We start from the raw sequence: 15,731 nt of genomic DNA, 5'->3' as shown, positions 1-15,731 counted from the left end.
CGGGAGCGGCGGATCGGGGGCGTTGCGCATGCGCAAGGAGCGGGGAGGCGGTGGATCGGGAGCGGAGGAGCGGGAGCGGCGCGCATGCGCAAGGAGCGGGGAGGCGGAGGATCGGGAGCGGAGGATCGGGAGCGTTGCGCATGCGCGCTGAGCGGGGAGCCGGCCGATGGGGGAGCGGAGGATCGGGAGCGTTGCGCATGCGCGCTGAGCGGGGAGCCGGCCGATGGGGAGCGGAGGAGCGGGAGCGTTGCGCATGCGCGCTGAGCGGGGAGCCGGCCGATGGGGAGCGGAGGAGCGGGAGCGTTGCGCATGCGCGCTGAGCGGGGAGCCGGCCGATGGGGAGCGGAGGAGCGGGAGCGTTGCGCATGCGCGCTGAGCGGGGAGCCGGCCGATGGGGAGCGGAGGAGCGGGAGCGTTGCGCATGTGCGCTGAGCGGGGAGCCGGCGGGGGCGGAATGCGCCTGCGCAGAAGCTCCTCCCTCCCCCCCCCGCCCCCGGCCTGAGGTAACCGGGCCTCCCCCGGCCTCCCTCAGCCTCCCTCACGGGTCGCCCGTGGCGAGGAGCCTTTGGTAACCGCCGATCCTTCCCCCCTCCCTCGTCATGGCCGGCAACGGCCTCACCTACAACGAGCAGCCCGGCGGCGAGGCGACCGAGCTGGGGCAGGAGGCCACCGCGTCCACTTCCTCCTCGCCCGCTCTGGGCCTCTTCAGCAGCGACCTGAAAAAGTGAGGCCTGCGGGGGGGGGGGATCCATCAAGGGATCGTTTGGGAGAGGGACGGCATTCTTTGATTAATAATAATAATAATGCTGGTGGTGGTGAAGCGCTTACTCTGCGATTAGACTGTAAGCCCGTCGAAGGGCAGGGACTGTCTCTATTTGTTTCCCGATTTGTCCATTCCAAGCGCTTAGTACAGTGCTGTGGACATAGTAAGCGCTCAATAAATACTATTGAATGAATGAATGAATGGTCTAAGCGCTGGGGGAGATGCAGGGTCATCAGGTTGTCCCACGTGAGGCCCCCACTCTTCATCCCCATTTTCATAACAGTAATAATGTTGGGATTTGTGAAGCGCTTACTCTGTGCAGAGCACTGTTCTAAGCGCTGGGGGAGAGGCAGGGTCATCAGGTGGTCCCACGTGAGGATCCCAGTCTGCAACCCATTTTCATAATAATGTTGGTATTTATGAAGCGCTTACTTTGTGCAGAGCACTGGTCTAAGCGCTTCCTCAGTGCAGAGCACTGTTCTAATAATAATAATGTTGGTATTTGTTAAGCGCTTACTATGTGCCGAGCACTGTTCTAAGCGCCGGGGTAGACACAGGGAAATCAGGTTGTCCCACGTGGGGCTCACAGTCTTAATCCCCATTTTACAGATGAGGGAACTGAGGCACCGAGAAGTTAAGTGACTTGCCCAAAGTCACACAGCTGGCAAGTGGTAGAGCCGGAGTTCGAACCCATGACCTCTGACTCCAAAGCCCGTGCTCTTTCCACTGAGCCACACTGCTTCTAAGCTCTTACTCTGTGCAGAGCCCTTTTCTAAGCACTGGGGGAGATGCAGGGTCATCAGGTGGTCCCACGTGAGGCTCCCAGTCTGCATCCCCATTTTCATAATAATGTTGGTATTTGTGAAGCGCTTACTAATAATAATAAAGTTGGTATTTGTTAAGCGCTTACTATGTGCCGAACACTGTTCTAAGCGCTGGGGTAGACACAGGGGAATCAGGTTGTCCCACGTGGGGCTCACAGTCTTCATCCCCATTTTACAGATGAGGGAACTGAGGCACAGAGAAGTGAAGTGACTTGCCCCCAGTCACACAGCTGACAAGTGGCAGAGCCGGGATTAGAACACGTGACCTCTGACTCCCAAGCCCACGCTCTTTCCACTGAGCCACGCTGCTTCCTCTGTGCAGAGCACTGTTCTAAGCGCTTCCTCTGTGCAGAGCACTGTTCTAAGCGCTTCCTCTGTGCAGAGCACTGTTCTAAGCACTTCCTCTGTGCAGAGCACTGTTCTAAGCGCTTCCTCTGTGCAGAGCACTGTTCTCAGCGCTTACTCTGTGCAGAGCACTTTTCTAAGCCACTGGGGGAGATGCAGGGTCATCAGGTGGTCCCACGTGAGGCTCACAGTCTTCATCCCCATTTTTATTAATAATGTTGGTATTTGATAAGCGCTTACTCTGTGCAGAGCACTGTTCTCAGTGCTTACTCTGGGCAAAGCACTGTTCTAAGCTCTTACTCTGTGCAGAGCACTTTTCTAAGCACTGGGGGAGATGCAGGGTCATCAGGTGGTCCCACGTGAGGCTCACAGTCTTCATTCCCATTTTCATAATAATAATAATGTTGGTATTTAAGCGCTTACTATGTGCAGGGCGCTGGTCTAAGCGCTGGGGGAGATGCAGGGTCAACAGGTTGTCCCAAGTGAGGCCCCCAGTCTTCATCGCCATTTTATTAATAATAATGTTGGTATTTGTTAAGCGCTTACTATGTGCAGAGCACTGCTCTAAGCGCTGGGGGAGATACAGGGTCATCAGGTTGTCCCACGTGAGGCTCCCAGTCTTCATCCCCATTTTCCAACTGAGGTCACTGAGGCCTAGAGAAGTGAAATGACTTGCCCAAAGTCACACAGCTGACAGCTGGCGGAGGTGGGGTTATAATAATAATAATTATGTTATTAAGCGCTTACTATATGCAGAGCACTGTTCTAAGCGCTGGGGTAGGTACAGGGTCATCAGGTGGTCCCACATGAGGCTCAGTCTTCATCCCCATTTTATTAATAATGATAGTAATGTTGGTATTTGTTAAGCGCTTACTCTGTGCAGAGCACTGTTCTAAGCACTGGGGGAGATACAGGGTCATCAGTTTGTCCCACGTGAGGATCAAAGTCTTCATCCCCATTTTACAGATGAGGGAACTGAGGCCCAGAGAACTGAAGTGACTTGCCCACAGTCACGCAGCTGACAAGGGGCAGAGCTGGGTTTCGAACCCCTGCCCTCTGACTCCAAGCCCGGGCTTTTTCCACTGAGCCACGCTGCTTAATAATAATAATAATAATGACGGTCTTTCATTCATTCATGTTTATTGAGCGCTTACTCTGTGTGGAGCGCTTGGGATGGTCAGCCCGCCAATGAGAGAGACCGTCCCCAGTCATTTGTTTTTTTATTTTTCACTTAATCATATTTCTTGCCCACTTAGTGGGGGCAGAGTGCTCGACTCTACGCTAAGCGCTTGGGGGGAGCATTCATTCAGTAGGTTTTATTGAGTGCTTACTGTGGGCAGAGCACTGGACTCTGTGCTAAGCGCTTGGGGGGAGCATTCATTAATTCAGTAGTATTTATTGAGCACTTACTGTGGACAAAGCACTGTATCTGTGTTAAGCCCTTGGGGGGAGCATTCATTCAGTAGTATTTATTGAGCGCTTACTATGGGCAGAGCACTGGACTCTGCACTAAGCGCTGAGGGGGGAGCATTTATTCATTCAGTAGTATTTATTGAGCACTTACTGTGAGCAGAGCACTGGACTCTGTGCTAAGCACTTGGAGGGAGCATTCATTCATTCAGTAGGTTTATTGAATGCTTACTGTGGGCAGAGCACTGGACTCTGCGCTAAGCGCTTGAGGGGAGCATTCATTCACTCAGTAGTATTTATTGAGCGCTTACTGTGTGCTGAGCACTGGACTAAGAGCTTGGAATGGACAATTGGGCAACAGATACAGTCCCTGCCCAGTGACGGGCTTACCGTCTGAACGGGGGAGACAGCAAAGCAAAAGAGAAGAAAACAAAAACAAGACAGCATTCCAAGCGCTTAGTCCAGTGCTCTGCACATACTAAACGCTCAGTAAATACTATTGAATGTATGAACATCATCAAGATAGAGTCAAGGGGATGCACACCTCATTAACCAAATAGGGTAATAAATAATCTAGATAAATGAGCACAGTGCTGAAGGGAAGAGGAGCAGAGGGAAGGGGGGGCTCAGTCTGGGAAGGCTTCCTGGAGGAGGGGAGCTTTCAGTAGGGCTTTAGAAGAGGGGAAGAGCGTTCGTTTGGCGGACGGGAGGAGAACCCCTTAGCAGGCTCGTGGCTCAGAGCCCGGGCTTGGGAGTCGGAGGTCATGGGTTCTAATTCTGTCACTCGTCAGTTGTGTGACTTTGGGCAAGTCCACTTTGCTCTTCTGGGCCTCAGTGACCTCATCTGGAAAATGGGGATGAAGACTGTGAGCCCTGGTGACCTTGGGTCTCCCCCACTGCTTAGAACACTGCTTGGCACAAAGCAGCCTAGCTCAGGGGAAAGAACCCGGGCTTGGGAGTCAGAGGTCGCGGGTTCTAATCCCAACTCCTGCCACTTGTCAGTTGTGTGTCTTTGGGCAAGTCACTTCACTTCTTGGGGGCCTTAGTTCCCTCATCTGGAAAATGGGGATGAAGACTGTGAGCGCCAGGTGGGACAACCCCATTTCCTTGTGTCTCCCACAGTGCTTAAAACAGTGCTTGGCACCTGGCGCTTAACAAATGCCATCATTATTAATAGAGAAGCAGTGTGGCTAATAGAGAAGCAGCATGGCTCAGTGGAAATAGCACGGGTTTAGGAGTCAGAGGTCATGGATTATGGGTTGTCATGGGTTCTAGTCCCTCCCAGCTCTGCCACCTATCAGCTGGGTGACTTTAGGCAAGTCACTTCACTTTGCGGTGCCTCAATAACCTCATCTGTAAAATGGGGATTAAGAATGTGAGCCTCACGTGGGACAACCTGATTACCCTTTACCCCAGTGCTTAGAACAGTGCTCTCCACGTAGTAAGTGCTTAACAAATACCAACATTATTAGTATTATCATTATTCCCTGCCCACTAGGAGCTTTTACAGACCAGAGGAGGAAATGGACATGAATATAAATTACAGACAGGAGAAAGGGGACAGTATAAGGAGGTGCATATAAGTGCTGAGGGGCTGGGTTGTTTGGGGTGGGGTGACTCTCTAAGTGTTTCGCACACAGTAGGTGTCAAATGCTTATGGATCGATAAGTTGCTTGAACAAGGAGGTTGTGGGAATTAGGAGAATTGCGGGTAGTTGAGCGATGTCTGGTGAGGGGGCGGGTGGTGGAAGTTTAAAAAGTGGGTTATGGGGAAGTTTTCAGGAGCAAAACTGACCCCCAAAGGGAAATAATCTTATTTCATAATCTTATATTTGGAATCTTCATATAAAAGAAATTTTATAATCTGCCTTTAGGATTTACGAAAGAGAGCGCAACTAATGGATACTGGTAGGAACCTGAACCCTGGGTGCTTTACCATTCAAATTAGAATTGCATAATCCTTATCGCGCTGGAATGAAGCCTGTTCGGTCAGGAATGGGTTGGATTTTGCACTCTTCCAAAGTTGCTGGCTTAAATGTAGGAACATTTTAAGGATTGCACATATTCCACCATGAGGAATGACGTTAGTGAAATCTGTGGCTAGTGGCTTCTGCTCTTTCAGAGGTGTATGTTTGGGTTCCAGCCGTTTTTCAAAAAGGGAAGAGTTTGTGTAAGCCTGTGCAGTTTTCACTTGGAGAGTATAGTGATATAATTAGCACCAGAACCTGATTACCAGCAGTGATTGCAGGTGGCCTTCTGCATACCCCAGAGCCTAGGAGACGATTTCTCTGATAGCGAATCCCTATCTTTTGCCTTCTTTCTCATCCTCCCTATGCCCACTGTCCCCTCATTCTCTACTATTTTAACTCTTTTCCCAAAATGTCATAAGAATAGTCTATCTCCATGCTAATATTAAGCAATTTGCTTTGATTTCTCCTTGGGGTTTCCCTGTTGCAATCTCCAACCCTTATTTTTACTTTTCATTTTTCAACTCCCTTTCCATTCTGCACTCCCAATATGACCAATGTGTGTGGTGTTTTTATAAAATATAAACTCTTCTTCCCAAAGTGGAGCCCTTAGCTCTATCTGTTGATTTTTAGAGGAGCAGGAACCGAGTCCCACTTAGGACTCTTTGTAGTTGTTCTTTGCCCACTTCCATCTGCGATCATTCTGGTGGCGGATCCATAGAGTTTTCTTGGTAAAAATACAGAAGTGGTTTACCCTTGCCTCCTTCCGCGCAGTAAATGAGTCTCTGCGCTCGACTCCCTCCCGTGCCGCCGCTGCCCAGCACAGGGGAGTTTTGACTTGTAACAGATGGCCTTCCATACTTACTAGCCATGCCCGAGCTAGGAATGGACTGGACAGGCCTCTGTTTGACTCTCCGTCCTGTAGTCGAGACTGGTAGAGGACTGGAAATTCTCCAGGCGTGACCCGAGAGGGGTTAGGGCTCTTTAGGAAAGAGTAAAAACAAGTGGAAGATGGATCAGATGCCAGTAATATCAGTGCTGGATTTCGGGTGATGCGGATAAGACTTGGATGCATTCATCATGCTCTGAGGTCTGACTCTCCGTATTTTATCGTAAGGTATAAATCCTTTGACTAGGCCAGCGATAAGCAGAAAATATTTTCTTTGAGAATATAGCTTATGTTTCCCAGAAGACAAATCAGCATTGAAACAAGTTCCCTGCCAGCTCTTGGCAGAGTTCTGAAGTCAAGGCTGCTTCCTCCCACCCTTGGCATTAGAGAAAATTTGGCAGGGAAAGACTGGGGCCCCTAGATGAGGATGGCAGGCATTTCGGAAGCTTGAACGTGCCCACTGGGAAAGAAGGGGTTTAGTGTAATAACGATGATAATTACGGTATTAAAGTATGTGCCATGTGTCAAACACTGTGCTAAGGGCTTAGTACTTGCCTGAGGCAGGTTGGACATAGTCCCTGCCCCACATGAGGCTCACTGTGTAATGGGGAAGGATATTAGATATTTAGTCCCCATTTTACAGATGAGGAAAGTGAGACAAGAGAAGCTAAATGACTTCACCAAGATCTCACACCAGGTAAGTGGTGGAGTCAGGATTAGAACCCAGGTTCTGGGACTCCCAGATCCAAGCTCTACAATAAGATAAGAAGGAGAAAAGAGCTAGAGTCCTGGGTTCTAGTCCCAGCTCTGCCTCTGGCTGCTATTTGACTTTTGGGGGCTACCCATTTCACTGGCTTGGGCCTCAGGTGCAGTCTGTGGACACAGAACAGAATATCCGTGAAACCTTGACAGCAGCAGACAGCACAGTGCTTTCGCCCATAAGCCATCTTTGAGTTTTGAATAGGGAAGAAACACTGGTAAGTGGGAAACTGTGAACCGCTCATTCATTCGTGCCTTGGTCCTACCAATAAACAAGCGACTTGTCTAGATCACCTCAGCATTATTCACCTGTAACTTAACCTCAGATATTTCATGAAATGCTATGACTTTTCTTAGTCAGTTTGCGTGCCACAGAAATGGAAGAGAGACATATCCTCCTGAGAGACAGGGACCCCGTCTAATTACCCCCCCAGCCTATGTTCTTCCAGTGCTAAGTACGGCATTGTGCACACAGTAAGTAGATAATAATAATGTTGGTATTTGTTAAGCACTTACTATGTGCAGAGCACTGTTTTAAGCACTGGGGTAGATACGGGGTCATCAGGTTGTCCCACGTGAGGCTCACACTTAATCCCCATTTTATAGATGAGGTAGCTGAGGCCCAGAGAAGTGACGTGACTTGCCCACAGTCACACAGCTGACGAGTGGCAGAGCTGGGATTTGAACCCGTGACCTCTGACTCCCAAGCCCAGGCTCCTTCTACCGAGCCACGCTGCTTACTCATTGGCGGCAGTGTGGCCTAGTGGATAGACCACAGCCCTGGGAGGCAGAAGGACCTGGCTCCTAATCCTGATTCCGCCACTCGTCTGCTCTGGGACCTTGGGCAAGTCACTTCACTTCTCTGTGCCTCAGTTCCCTCATCCGTAAGAAGCAGCGTGGCTCAGTGGAAAGAATCCGGGCTTGGGAGTCAGAGTTCATGGGTTCGAATCCCAGCTCTGCCACTTGTCAGCTGTGTGACTGTGGGCAAGTCACTTCTCTGTGCCTCAGTTCCCTCATCTGTAAAATGGGGACTAACTGTGAGCCTCACGTGGGACAACCTGATTATCCTGTATCTACCCCAGCACTTAGAACAGTGCTCGGCAGATAGTAAGCGCTTAAATACCAACATTATTATTACTGTGAGCCCCACGTGGGACACGGACCGTGTCCAACCCGATTAACTTGTCTTCCCCAGTGGTTAGTGCAGTGCCTGATCCATAGTCAGCAGTTAAAGATATCGTAAAAAATGTATAATCAGCACTTTTACTATTTCCTCATTGTTACTTGCTTTTCACTTTGAAAACCTACTAATCTGAGGTGCAGAAGAGTTCCAAAACCTTAATTACATAATGATGAGGCATCCATCATAATTATAATATAATATTACGTGCCCTTGTGCAAATAGAGCCAATTTCATTGAGAAGACGCCGCGGGGTACACAGTAGAACTCGGAAGATGAAAGCCGCAGTGAGGTACGGACAAATTGAGGTGCTTGCCTTTGGGCCCAACCTGAAACCTCTGCCCTTTAGTGCTAGGAGAACGGCCACTATGTGCAACCTCCCCTTCTTCCCCTTCACCCCCCACCCCTTCGACAAAAGGCCTGGAGCCGTCACCTGACCTTTCTTCCTTTCCCCATCCTCCCATATTATCCTTTTCCCATCTCCTCTTGTCCCCCACCATCTCCAAGAAGAGACACAATTGCTGTCTGTCTCCACTCCCCTCCGGGGTCTGGCCTGGGTTGGGCAGCGTTGTGGAAAACTTTGCTGTAGGCAGTTGGTCCCAGCCCCGCATCTCTTCGCCGGTCACCCTGGCTACCGTCACGACCGCCTCCCAGGGCCAGACAAGAAAGCTGGATTAGAAGGCTGTCTCTGCCACGTTTTTATTATTCATTCATTCAGTCATATTGAGCGCTTACTGTGTGCGGAACACGGTACTAAGCACTTGGTAGAGTAATAATAGTAAATAATAGTAAATAGTTTAGTTGCTATTAAACGCTTACTATGTGCCGAGCACTGTTCCAAGCGCTGGGGTAGATACAGGGTGATCGGGTTGTCCCATCTGAGGCTCGCAGTCTTCATCCCTATTTTACAGGTGAGGGAACTGAGGCACCGAGAAGTCAAGTGGCTTGCCCAAAGTCATCCAGCTGACTGACGGAGGGGAGAGGCGGAGCTGGGATTAGAACCCATGACCTCTGACTCCCAAGCCCGGGCTCTTGCCACTGAGCCACGCTGCTTCTCTAATGCAACAATAAACCCACGTTCCCTGCCCGCAACAATCTTACTGTCTCTTATGCCCACTCCAGGTATTTTGACAATGCAGGACTCCCGGTGGTAATATTCCTTCATTCACCTGTATTTATTGAGCGCTTACTATGTGTAAAGCACTGGACTAAGCGCTTTGGAGAGTGCAGTGTAACAATAGACACATTCCCTGTAGTTCTCCACTCAGACCCTGCTACCCTGCAAAGTAGCCATATGGCTGTAGCGGTAAGCAGAAGTAGTGGGCGATGCGAGCAGTGGTAATGGTATTTATTGGGCATCTACTGAATGCAGTACACTGTACTCAGCGCTTCGGAAACAGTGGAAGTACAAGACACATTCGCTGCCCGCTAGGTGCTTCCAGTCTAAGCAGGTGAATCCTTCTGCAGAGAATCCAAAGGCTCTTTCTTTCAACCACACAATAATAATAATAATGGCACTTGTTAAGTGCTTACTATGTGTAAAGCACTGTTCTAAGTGCAGGGGAGGATACTATTGCCATTGTTCTTGTCTGTCCGGCTCCCCCGATTAGACTGTAAGCTCGTCAAACGGCAGGGACTGTCTCTATCTGTTGCCGACTTGTTCATTCCAAGTGCTTAGTACAGTGCTCTGCACATAGTAAGTACTCAATAAATACTATTGAATGAATACAAGGTGACTGGGTTGTCCCATGTGGGCTCACAGTCTTCATCCCCATTTTACAGATGGGGTAACTGAGGCCCAGAGAAGTTAAGTGACTTGCCCAAAGTCACACAGCCGACAAGGGGGCTGATGGGGAATTTGAACCCATGACCTCTGACTCCCAAGCTCGGCCTCTTTCCACTGAGCCACACTCCCCGAACCCAGTACAGTGCTCCGCTCAAGGAAGATATTCTTGCTTATATAGACAGTGGGTGTGTTGCGGGGTATCGAAGTCCTGAATAGGTTTTCCAGACAATGGAGCTAGAGGCATTTGAAGGGCTGGCTTGTGGTGAGCGACAATAAGATGTACACTGTCTTACCATTTTTGGATCCAGAATATCCCTTAACTATTATCGGCTAGCAAAAAAGGAGGATGGGAAATTTGAAGTCTATCTAGAAAATGTACCTTTAAACTGAACAGTTCCTTTGGTAGTATTGAATGTCACGTGTGAGGTCACTAAATCTGGTTTTTCTGGAGTGCCTTTTCTCTGGAAATCGCCTCCGAAAAGGAATCTTCATGGACACCGCCACGTCACTCTCTCTCCTCTCTGCTCTTTAAGGTTTCTTCTTTGCATCCAAAAGAGCCTCTTGAAAAATGTCCTGACGTGGACAACTTGTACAGCTAAGTGTGCGTAACTTCTCGTCACCTCTGAAAAGGGTCTGCCAGCTCATATAGGGGAGGCAAAATCCCCTGCCCATTAGGAACGTACATTCTATTTCGTCGATTACATTTATGAATATTAAGTAATGTCAGGGGCTAAGCTACAATATCGTTTCAGACTTTAAAGTGTCACAGTGTGATTTTAGGAACTTGCAATGTTGTTTTTAACGCAACTTGCAGTGTTGTTTTTAAACAAAAGCTAATGTTTAAACAGTAAAAAACAAAAAAAAAAACTTGGAAGGTAATCACAGTCTCTCTCATGCTCCTTTCTTCCCTAGTTTTTCTTCAAAGATTGAACTTTGAGCAGAGCCCGGGGAAGAACGCTCCCATCACCTTGGCCTTGTCCTTAGCTCATCTGTCTCGTTCAGCCTGCATATCTAAGTGTCACCAACTCCCGTCGGTTCCATCTCAACTGCATCTCTAGAATCCACCCTTTTCTCTGCATCCGAACGGCTGCAGCGTTGTTCCAAAGACTCATACCCCTCAGCCTAAACTACTCTATCGCCCACCTCACCGACCTCCCTGCCTCCTGTCTCTCCCTATTCCAATCATTTTTCTCAAAAAAAACTTTCAGTCCGAGTCACCCCACTCCCCACAGGTTTCCAGTGGTTAACCACCCATCTCTGCATCAGAGAGAAACTCCTTCCCATCAGCTCTTTCCCCTCCCATTTAATTTTAGGGATTTTCTGCTGTAACCCAGCCCACACACTCCTCTAGCGCCAACCTGCTTACTCACTATACCTTCATTCATTCATTTAATGGGGTTTATTGAGCGCTTACTGTGTGCAGAGCACTGTACTAAGCGCTTGGAAAGTACAGCTCAGCAGCAGATAGAGACAGCCCCTACCCAACAGAAAGGGCTTACAGTCTTCTGCCGCCTGTCAGCTGTGTGACTTTGGGCAAGTCACTTAACTTCTCTGTGCTTGTTACCTCATCTGGAAAATGGGGATGAAAACTGTGAGGCCTACGTGGGACAACCAGATTACCTTGTATCTACCCCAGGGCTTAGAACAGTGCTTGGCACATAGTAAGCACTTAACAAATGCCAACATTATTATTATTATTAATCTCTGTCTCAGCCACCGACCACCCCGTACTTGTGTTCTCCCTCTGCCCCGGCACTTCGTTCCTTTCATATCGTCATACCATCTTCAAAGCCCCCCCCAAATCATATTTCCTCCAAAAATCCTTCCCTGACTAAACTCTCTTTACCTGTCTCTGTCTGCCCTTCTGTGATGCCTATGCTCTTGGGTCTCTACTCCATAAGCCCTTTGATAATTATCCTACCCCCATCCCCACAGTACTTAGAATAGGAATATTTGTGTTATTTATTAAATGCTCACAACGTGGCAAGCGCTGTAATAATAATAATAATAATGGTGGCATTTGTTGAGTGCTTACTATGTGCCAAGCACTGTTCTAAGCGCTGGGGGGATACAAGGTGATGAGGTTGTCCCACATGGGGCTCACAGTTTTCATCCCCATTTTACAGATGAGGGAACTGAGGCCCAGAGAAGTGAAGTGACTTGCCCAAAGTCACACAGCTGGCGAGCGGTGGAGCTGGGATTAGAACCCTTGACCTCTGACTCCCAAGCCCATGCTCTTTCCACTGAGCCACGCTGCTTCTCAAACACTGTACCAAACAATGGGGCCGATAGAAGATAATTCCAGTGGCGCACGGCGCCTGTCCCACATGTGCTTACAGTCTAAGTAGGAGGGAGAACAGGTCTTCAGCCCCCATTTTACAGATGAGGATACCGAGGCCCAGAGAAGTTGAGTGAGTTGAGTGGCAGAGATCGGACTAGAACCCACGTCTGTGCTCTCTCTACTAGACCACACTGCTTCATACCTGAGGGAGAAGCATTAACTCCCTCTGACATTTGGGAGGCTGTTTCACCGTCACTCAGTGGAAAGAACCCGGGCTTGGGAGTCAGAGGTCATGGGTTCTAATCCCGCTCCGCCGCTTGTCAGCTGAGTGACTTTGGGCAAGTCACTTCGCTTCTCTGAGCCTCAGTTCCCTCATCTGGAAAATGGGGATGAAGACTGTGAGTCCCACGGGGGACCACCTGATCACCGTGCAGCACTCCGAACAGTGCTTGGCACCTAGTAAGTGCTTAACAAATGCCATCATTATTATTATTACTGCTCTATTCACATAACACAGGTAGCAACACACTAAAAGATCCAGTCAATGAGTGTTTTCATCGAGTGCATACGAGTGCACAGCACTGTCTTTCTGTCTCACGCTGTCGAGTCATCTCTGACCCATGGACACGTCTCTCCAACAAAGCCCCATCTCCATCTGCAATCGTCCTGGTCGTGTATCCATAGAGTTTTCCTGGTAAAAACACCAAAGTCGTTTTCCATTCCCTCCTTTCGCACGGTCACTTTGAGTCTCCACCCTTGACTCTCTCCCATGCCTCTGTTTCTCCCTGCACAGGTGAGTTTTGACTTGCAGCAGATGGTCTTCTACGCGCTAGCCACTGCCCAAGCTGGGAATGGAGTGGCTAGGCCTCTCCTTGCCTCTCCCTCCTGTAGTCGAGACTGGTAGAGTATTGGAAATTTTCCAGGTGCGACCCTGAGAAGGGGGGAAAGCATTGTAGTGAATACCGTTTTCCCAGAGAGAATTGGCCAGCGGGAAGGGATTGGCATCGTTCTCGTTCTTTTGTCCGGAAACCCAGCTTAAATAACACTTTGAAGATGTGATACTACCTGATATTTGGATAGAATTGGTAGATCAGTGAAACCAAAAAGTATTGGCTTGATAATGTCAAAGATAGCCTTTTAGTAAAGATAGCTCAAATTGACTTAAGGTAGCATCCTATTATGAACAGAAAGGACAGAAAGATTAACCACATGATGTGTGAAAGATATAATAGCACTGGAGTAAGTAGATGTTCAAAATATATTGCACGTCTATTGCATTTTTGAAGGAAAGCAGCGTAACTAATGCGGTCAGGCATTTCTCTCTGTCCGCAAAGGTTTATTAGGAATGTTACCCTCCTCTCTTCTGGCCCCACAGTGCAATCAGTCTGTCGATCAATCAATTCTATTTGAGTTCTTAGAGCTTGGGAGAGTACAGCGTGGCTCAGGGGAAAGAGCCCGGGCTCGGGAGCCAGAGGTCATGCGTTCTAATCCCGGCTCCTCCCCTAGCCAGCTGTGTGACTTTGGGCAAGTCACTTCACTTCTCTGTGCCTCAGTTCCCTCATCTGTAAAGTGGGAATGAAGACTGAGCCCTACGTGGGACAAATCGATCACCTTGTATCCCCCCCAGCAAGCTTTGCACGTAGTAAGTGCTTAACAAATACCAACATTATTATTATCAGATAGAGGAGTTTGAGGTACATTGAGTAGGATGGCATTGGAGGAGCGAAGCGTATGGGCTGGGTTGTAGTCGGAGAGTAGGGCGGTGAGTTCGGAGGGGGTAACTGACGGGGCTCACGGATGTTATGATTTCAATGGCAGGGGCCCTAGCAGTTGTGGGGATGTCAGCATGGAGCAGGAAATTGCGGTACAGACAGTTAAGACAAAAAGCGGCAGCTCTGGCGGACCCGGCTGCTCCTCTCTCTAGAACCCATCTCTGGAGTGGTTTCATTTTATTAATAATAATAATAATAATAATGGTATTTGTTTAACGCTTACTATGTGCAGAGCACTGTTCTAAGCGCTGGGGGAGATACAGGGTAATCGGGTCGTCCCAAGTGAGGCTAACAGTCTTCATCCCCATTTTACAGATGAGGGAACTGCGGCAAAGAAAAGTAAAGTGACTTGCCCGCGGTCACACAGCTGCCAAGCGGCAGAGCTGGGATTCGAACCCATGACTCTCAAGCCCAGGCTCTTTCCACTGAGCCATGCTGCTTCTGATCTCGGCTGACTCCTTCAAGTCCTTTGGCCTCTCTCTGCACAGGATGGTGTTTCTGGGCACTCCCAGGGAGCAGGCAATGGTAGTCGGGAAGGCCCCCCAGTTCGCCTGCCTGCTCCTGCTGTAAAACATCCACTACGAGAAGCAGCGTGGCCTAATGGATAGAGCATGGGCCTGGGAGCCAGAAGAACCCGGGTTCTCTGCTGTTTGTCTCCTGGGTGACCTTGGGCAAGTCATTGAATTGCTCTGTGCCTCAGTTCTCCCATCTGTAAAATGGGAGTAGAGACTGTGAGCCTCAAGTGGGACAGGGAGTGTGTCGATCATTCTTAACTTGTATCTACCCTGGTGCTTAGATGAGTGCCTGGCACATAAGTGCTTAACAAATAACCATTAAAAAAAAAAAAAGATGCCCGTCTCAGTGGGCATGAGGTGCGTGAGGTGAGATTGAATCTGTGTGTTTGTGAGCTTGTGAATGTTTGTGGCCCACCCCTCCTGTTCCCCCTTTAGTGCATTTCTTTCCTTCTCCACCCTGACTCGGTTGGAGCAGTGACTTTAACCATTTGAAGCATCATCCCTGTCCCACTTTGGGCTCCAGAAATTCCGATCGCTTTAAACCTGACCGATCCGATTCGGATCACAGTCAGCCAGTGTTTGTAACAGCGCCACGTTAAGCACGCTAAACGTATTTTTCGAGTGTCCAGCCTATTACCAGGTTGGGTATTTAAGAAGTGCTTTTTGATCATTTGACTCTTCATACTAGAGTGGTTTGCTTGCATGTGGATAGCATTGTTGAATGATAAATCTTTTTCCTAATAAAGCTAATTATTTCAAAAATTTGTAACCCAGTGACAGATTCATCGGCAGAGTGTGTAGTACATAATTAGGTATTGAACATAACAGTTATCTAAGCTCTTCAACAGATGGCAAAGTTTAAAACAAGCATTTAAACTTTATTCCTGCCAAACAGAATACATTTGCAATTTATGTGGGACTCTTTTTTTGAATTTTTTTTTCTTCCTTCCACGGCTTTGGCGTCTTGCTGAGCTATTCATTGGGAAACTTGGCCGAATCACATGACTTCTTAAAAATGTATGTGTTGCCGAATTTACAAGTGCCTCTGGGATAGAGCTGCTCTAAGGTGGAGATTTCATTATGATCCTGGCTCTCCCAATTCCCTACACGGAAGACGAATCCATTCTCACCGATCATTAAAATTTACCTTCTGCGATCATTCAAGTTGTATTTTCAATTGTATTCATTGTTAAAGCTATTAATTGGCATATCCTATTGTCCGTGGCCGTGGAGGGGTTATC

General features: G+C 48.7%; 1 protein-coding gene across 1 annotated transcript in view; it reads left to right on the top strand.

The window, feature by feature from the left end:
• Positions 1–497: 497 nt before the first annotated feature.
• AP3B1 (adaptor related protein complex 3 subunit beta 1) overlaps positions 498–15,731 on the top strand; it is a 249,431-nt gene continuing 234,197 nt past the window's right edge. Inside the window, exon 1 of the mRNA XM_029079817.1 lies at positions 498–724. Coding sequence (XP_028935650.1) covers positions 600–724 — 125 coding nt within the window. The 5' untranslated portion in view covers positions 498–599. The remainder of the gene's footprint in view (positions 725–15,731) is intronic.

This window comes from Ornithorhynchus anatinus, chromosome 1, assembly GCF_004115215.2.
Source record: "Ornithorhynchus anatinus isolate Pmale09 chromosome 1, mOrnAna1.pri.v4, whole genome shotgun sequence".
NCBI classification, from domain to species: domain Eukaryota; kingdom Metazoa; phylum Chordata; class Mammalia; order Monotremata; family Ornithorhynchidae; genus Ornithorhynchus; species Ornithorhynchus anatinus.
Note: the sequence above shows the minus strand (reverse complement) of the source record. Positions and strands in the feature narration are given on the sequence as shown.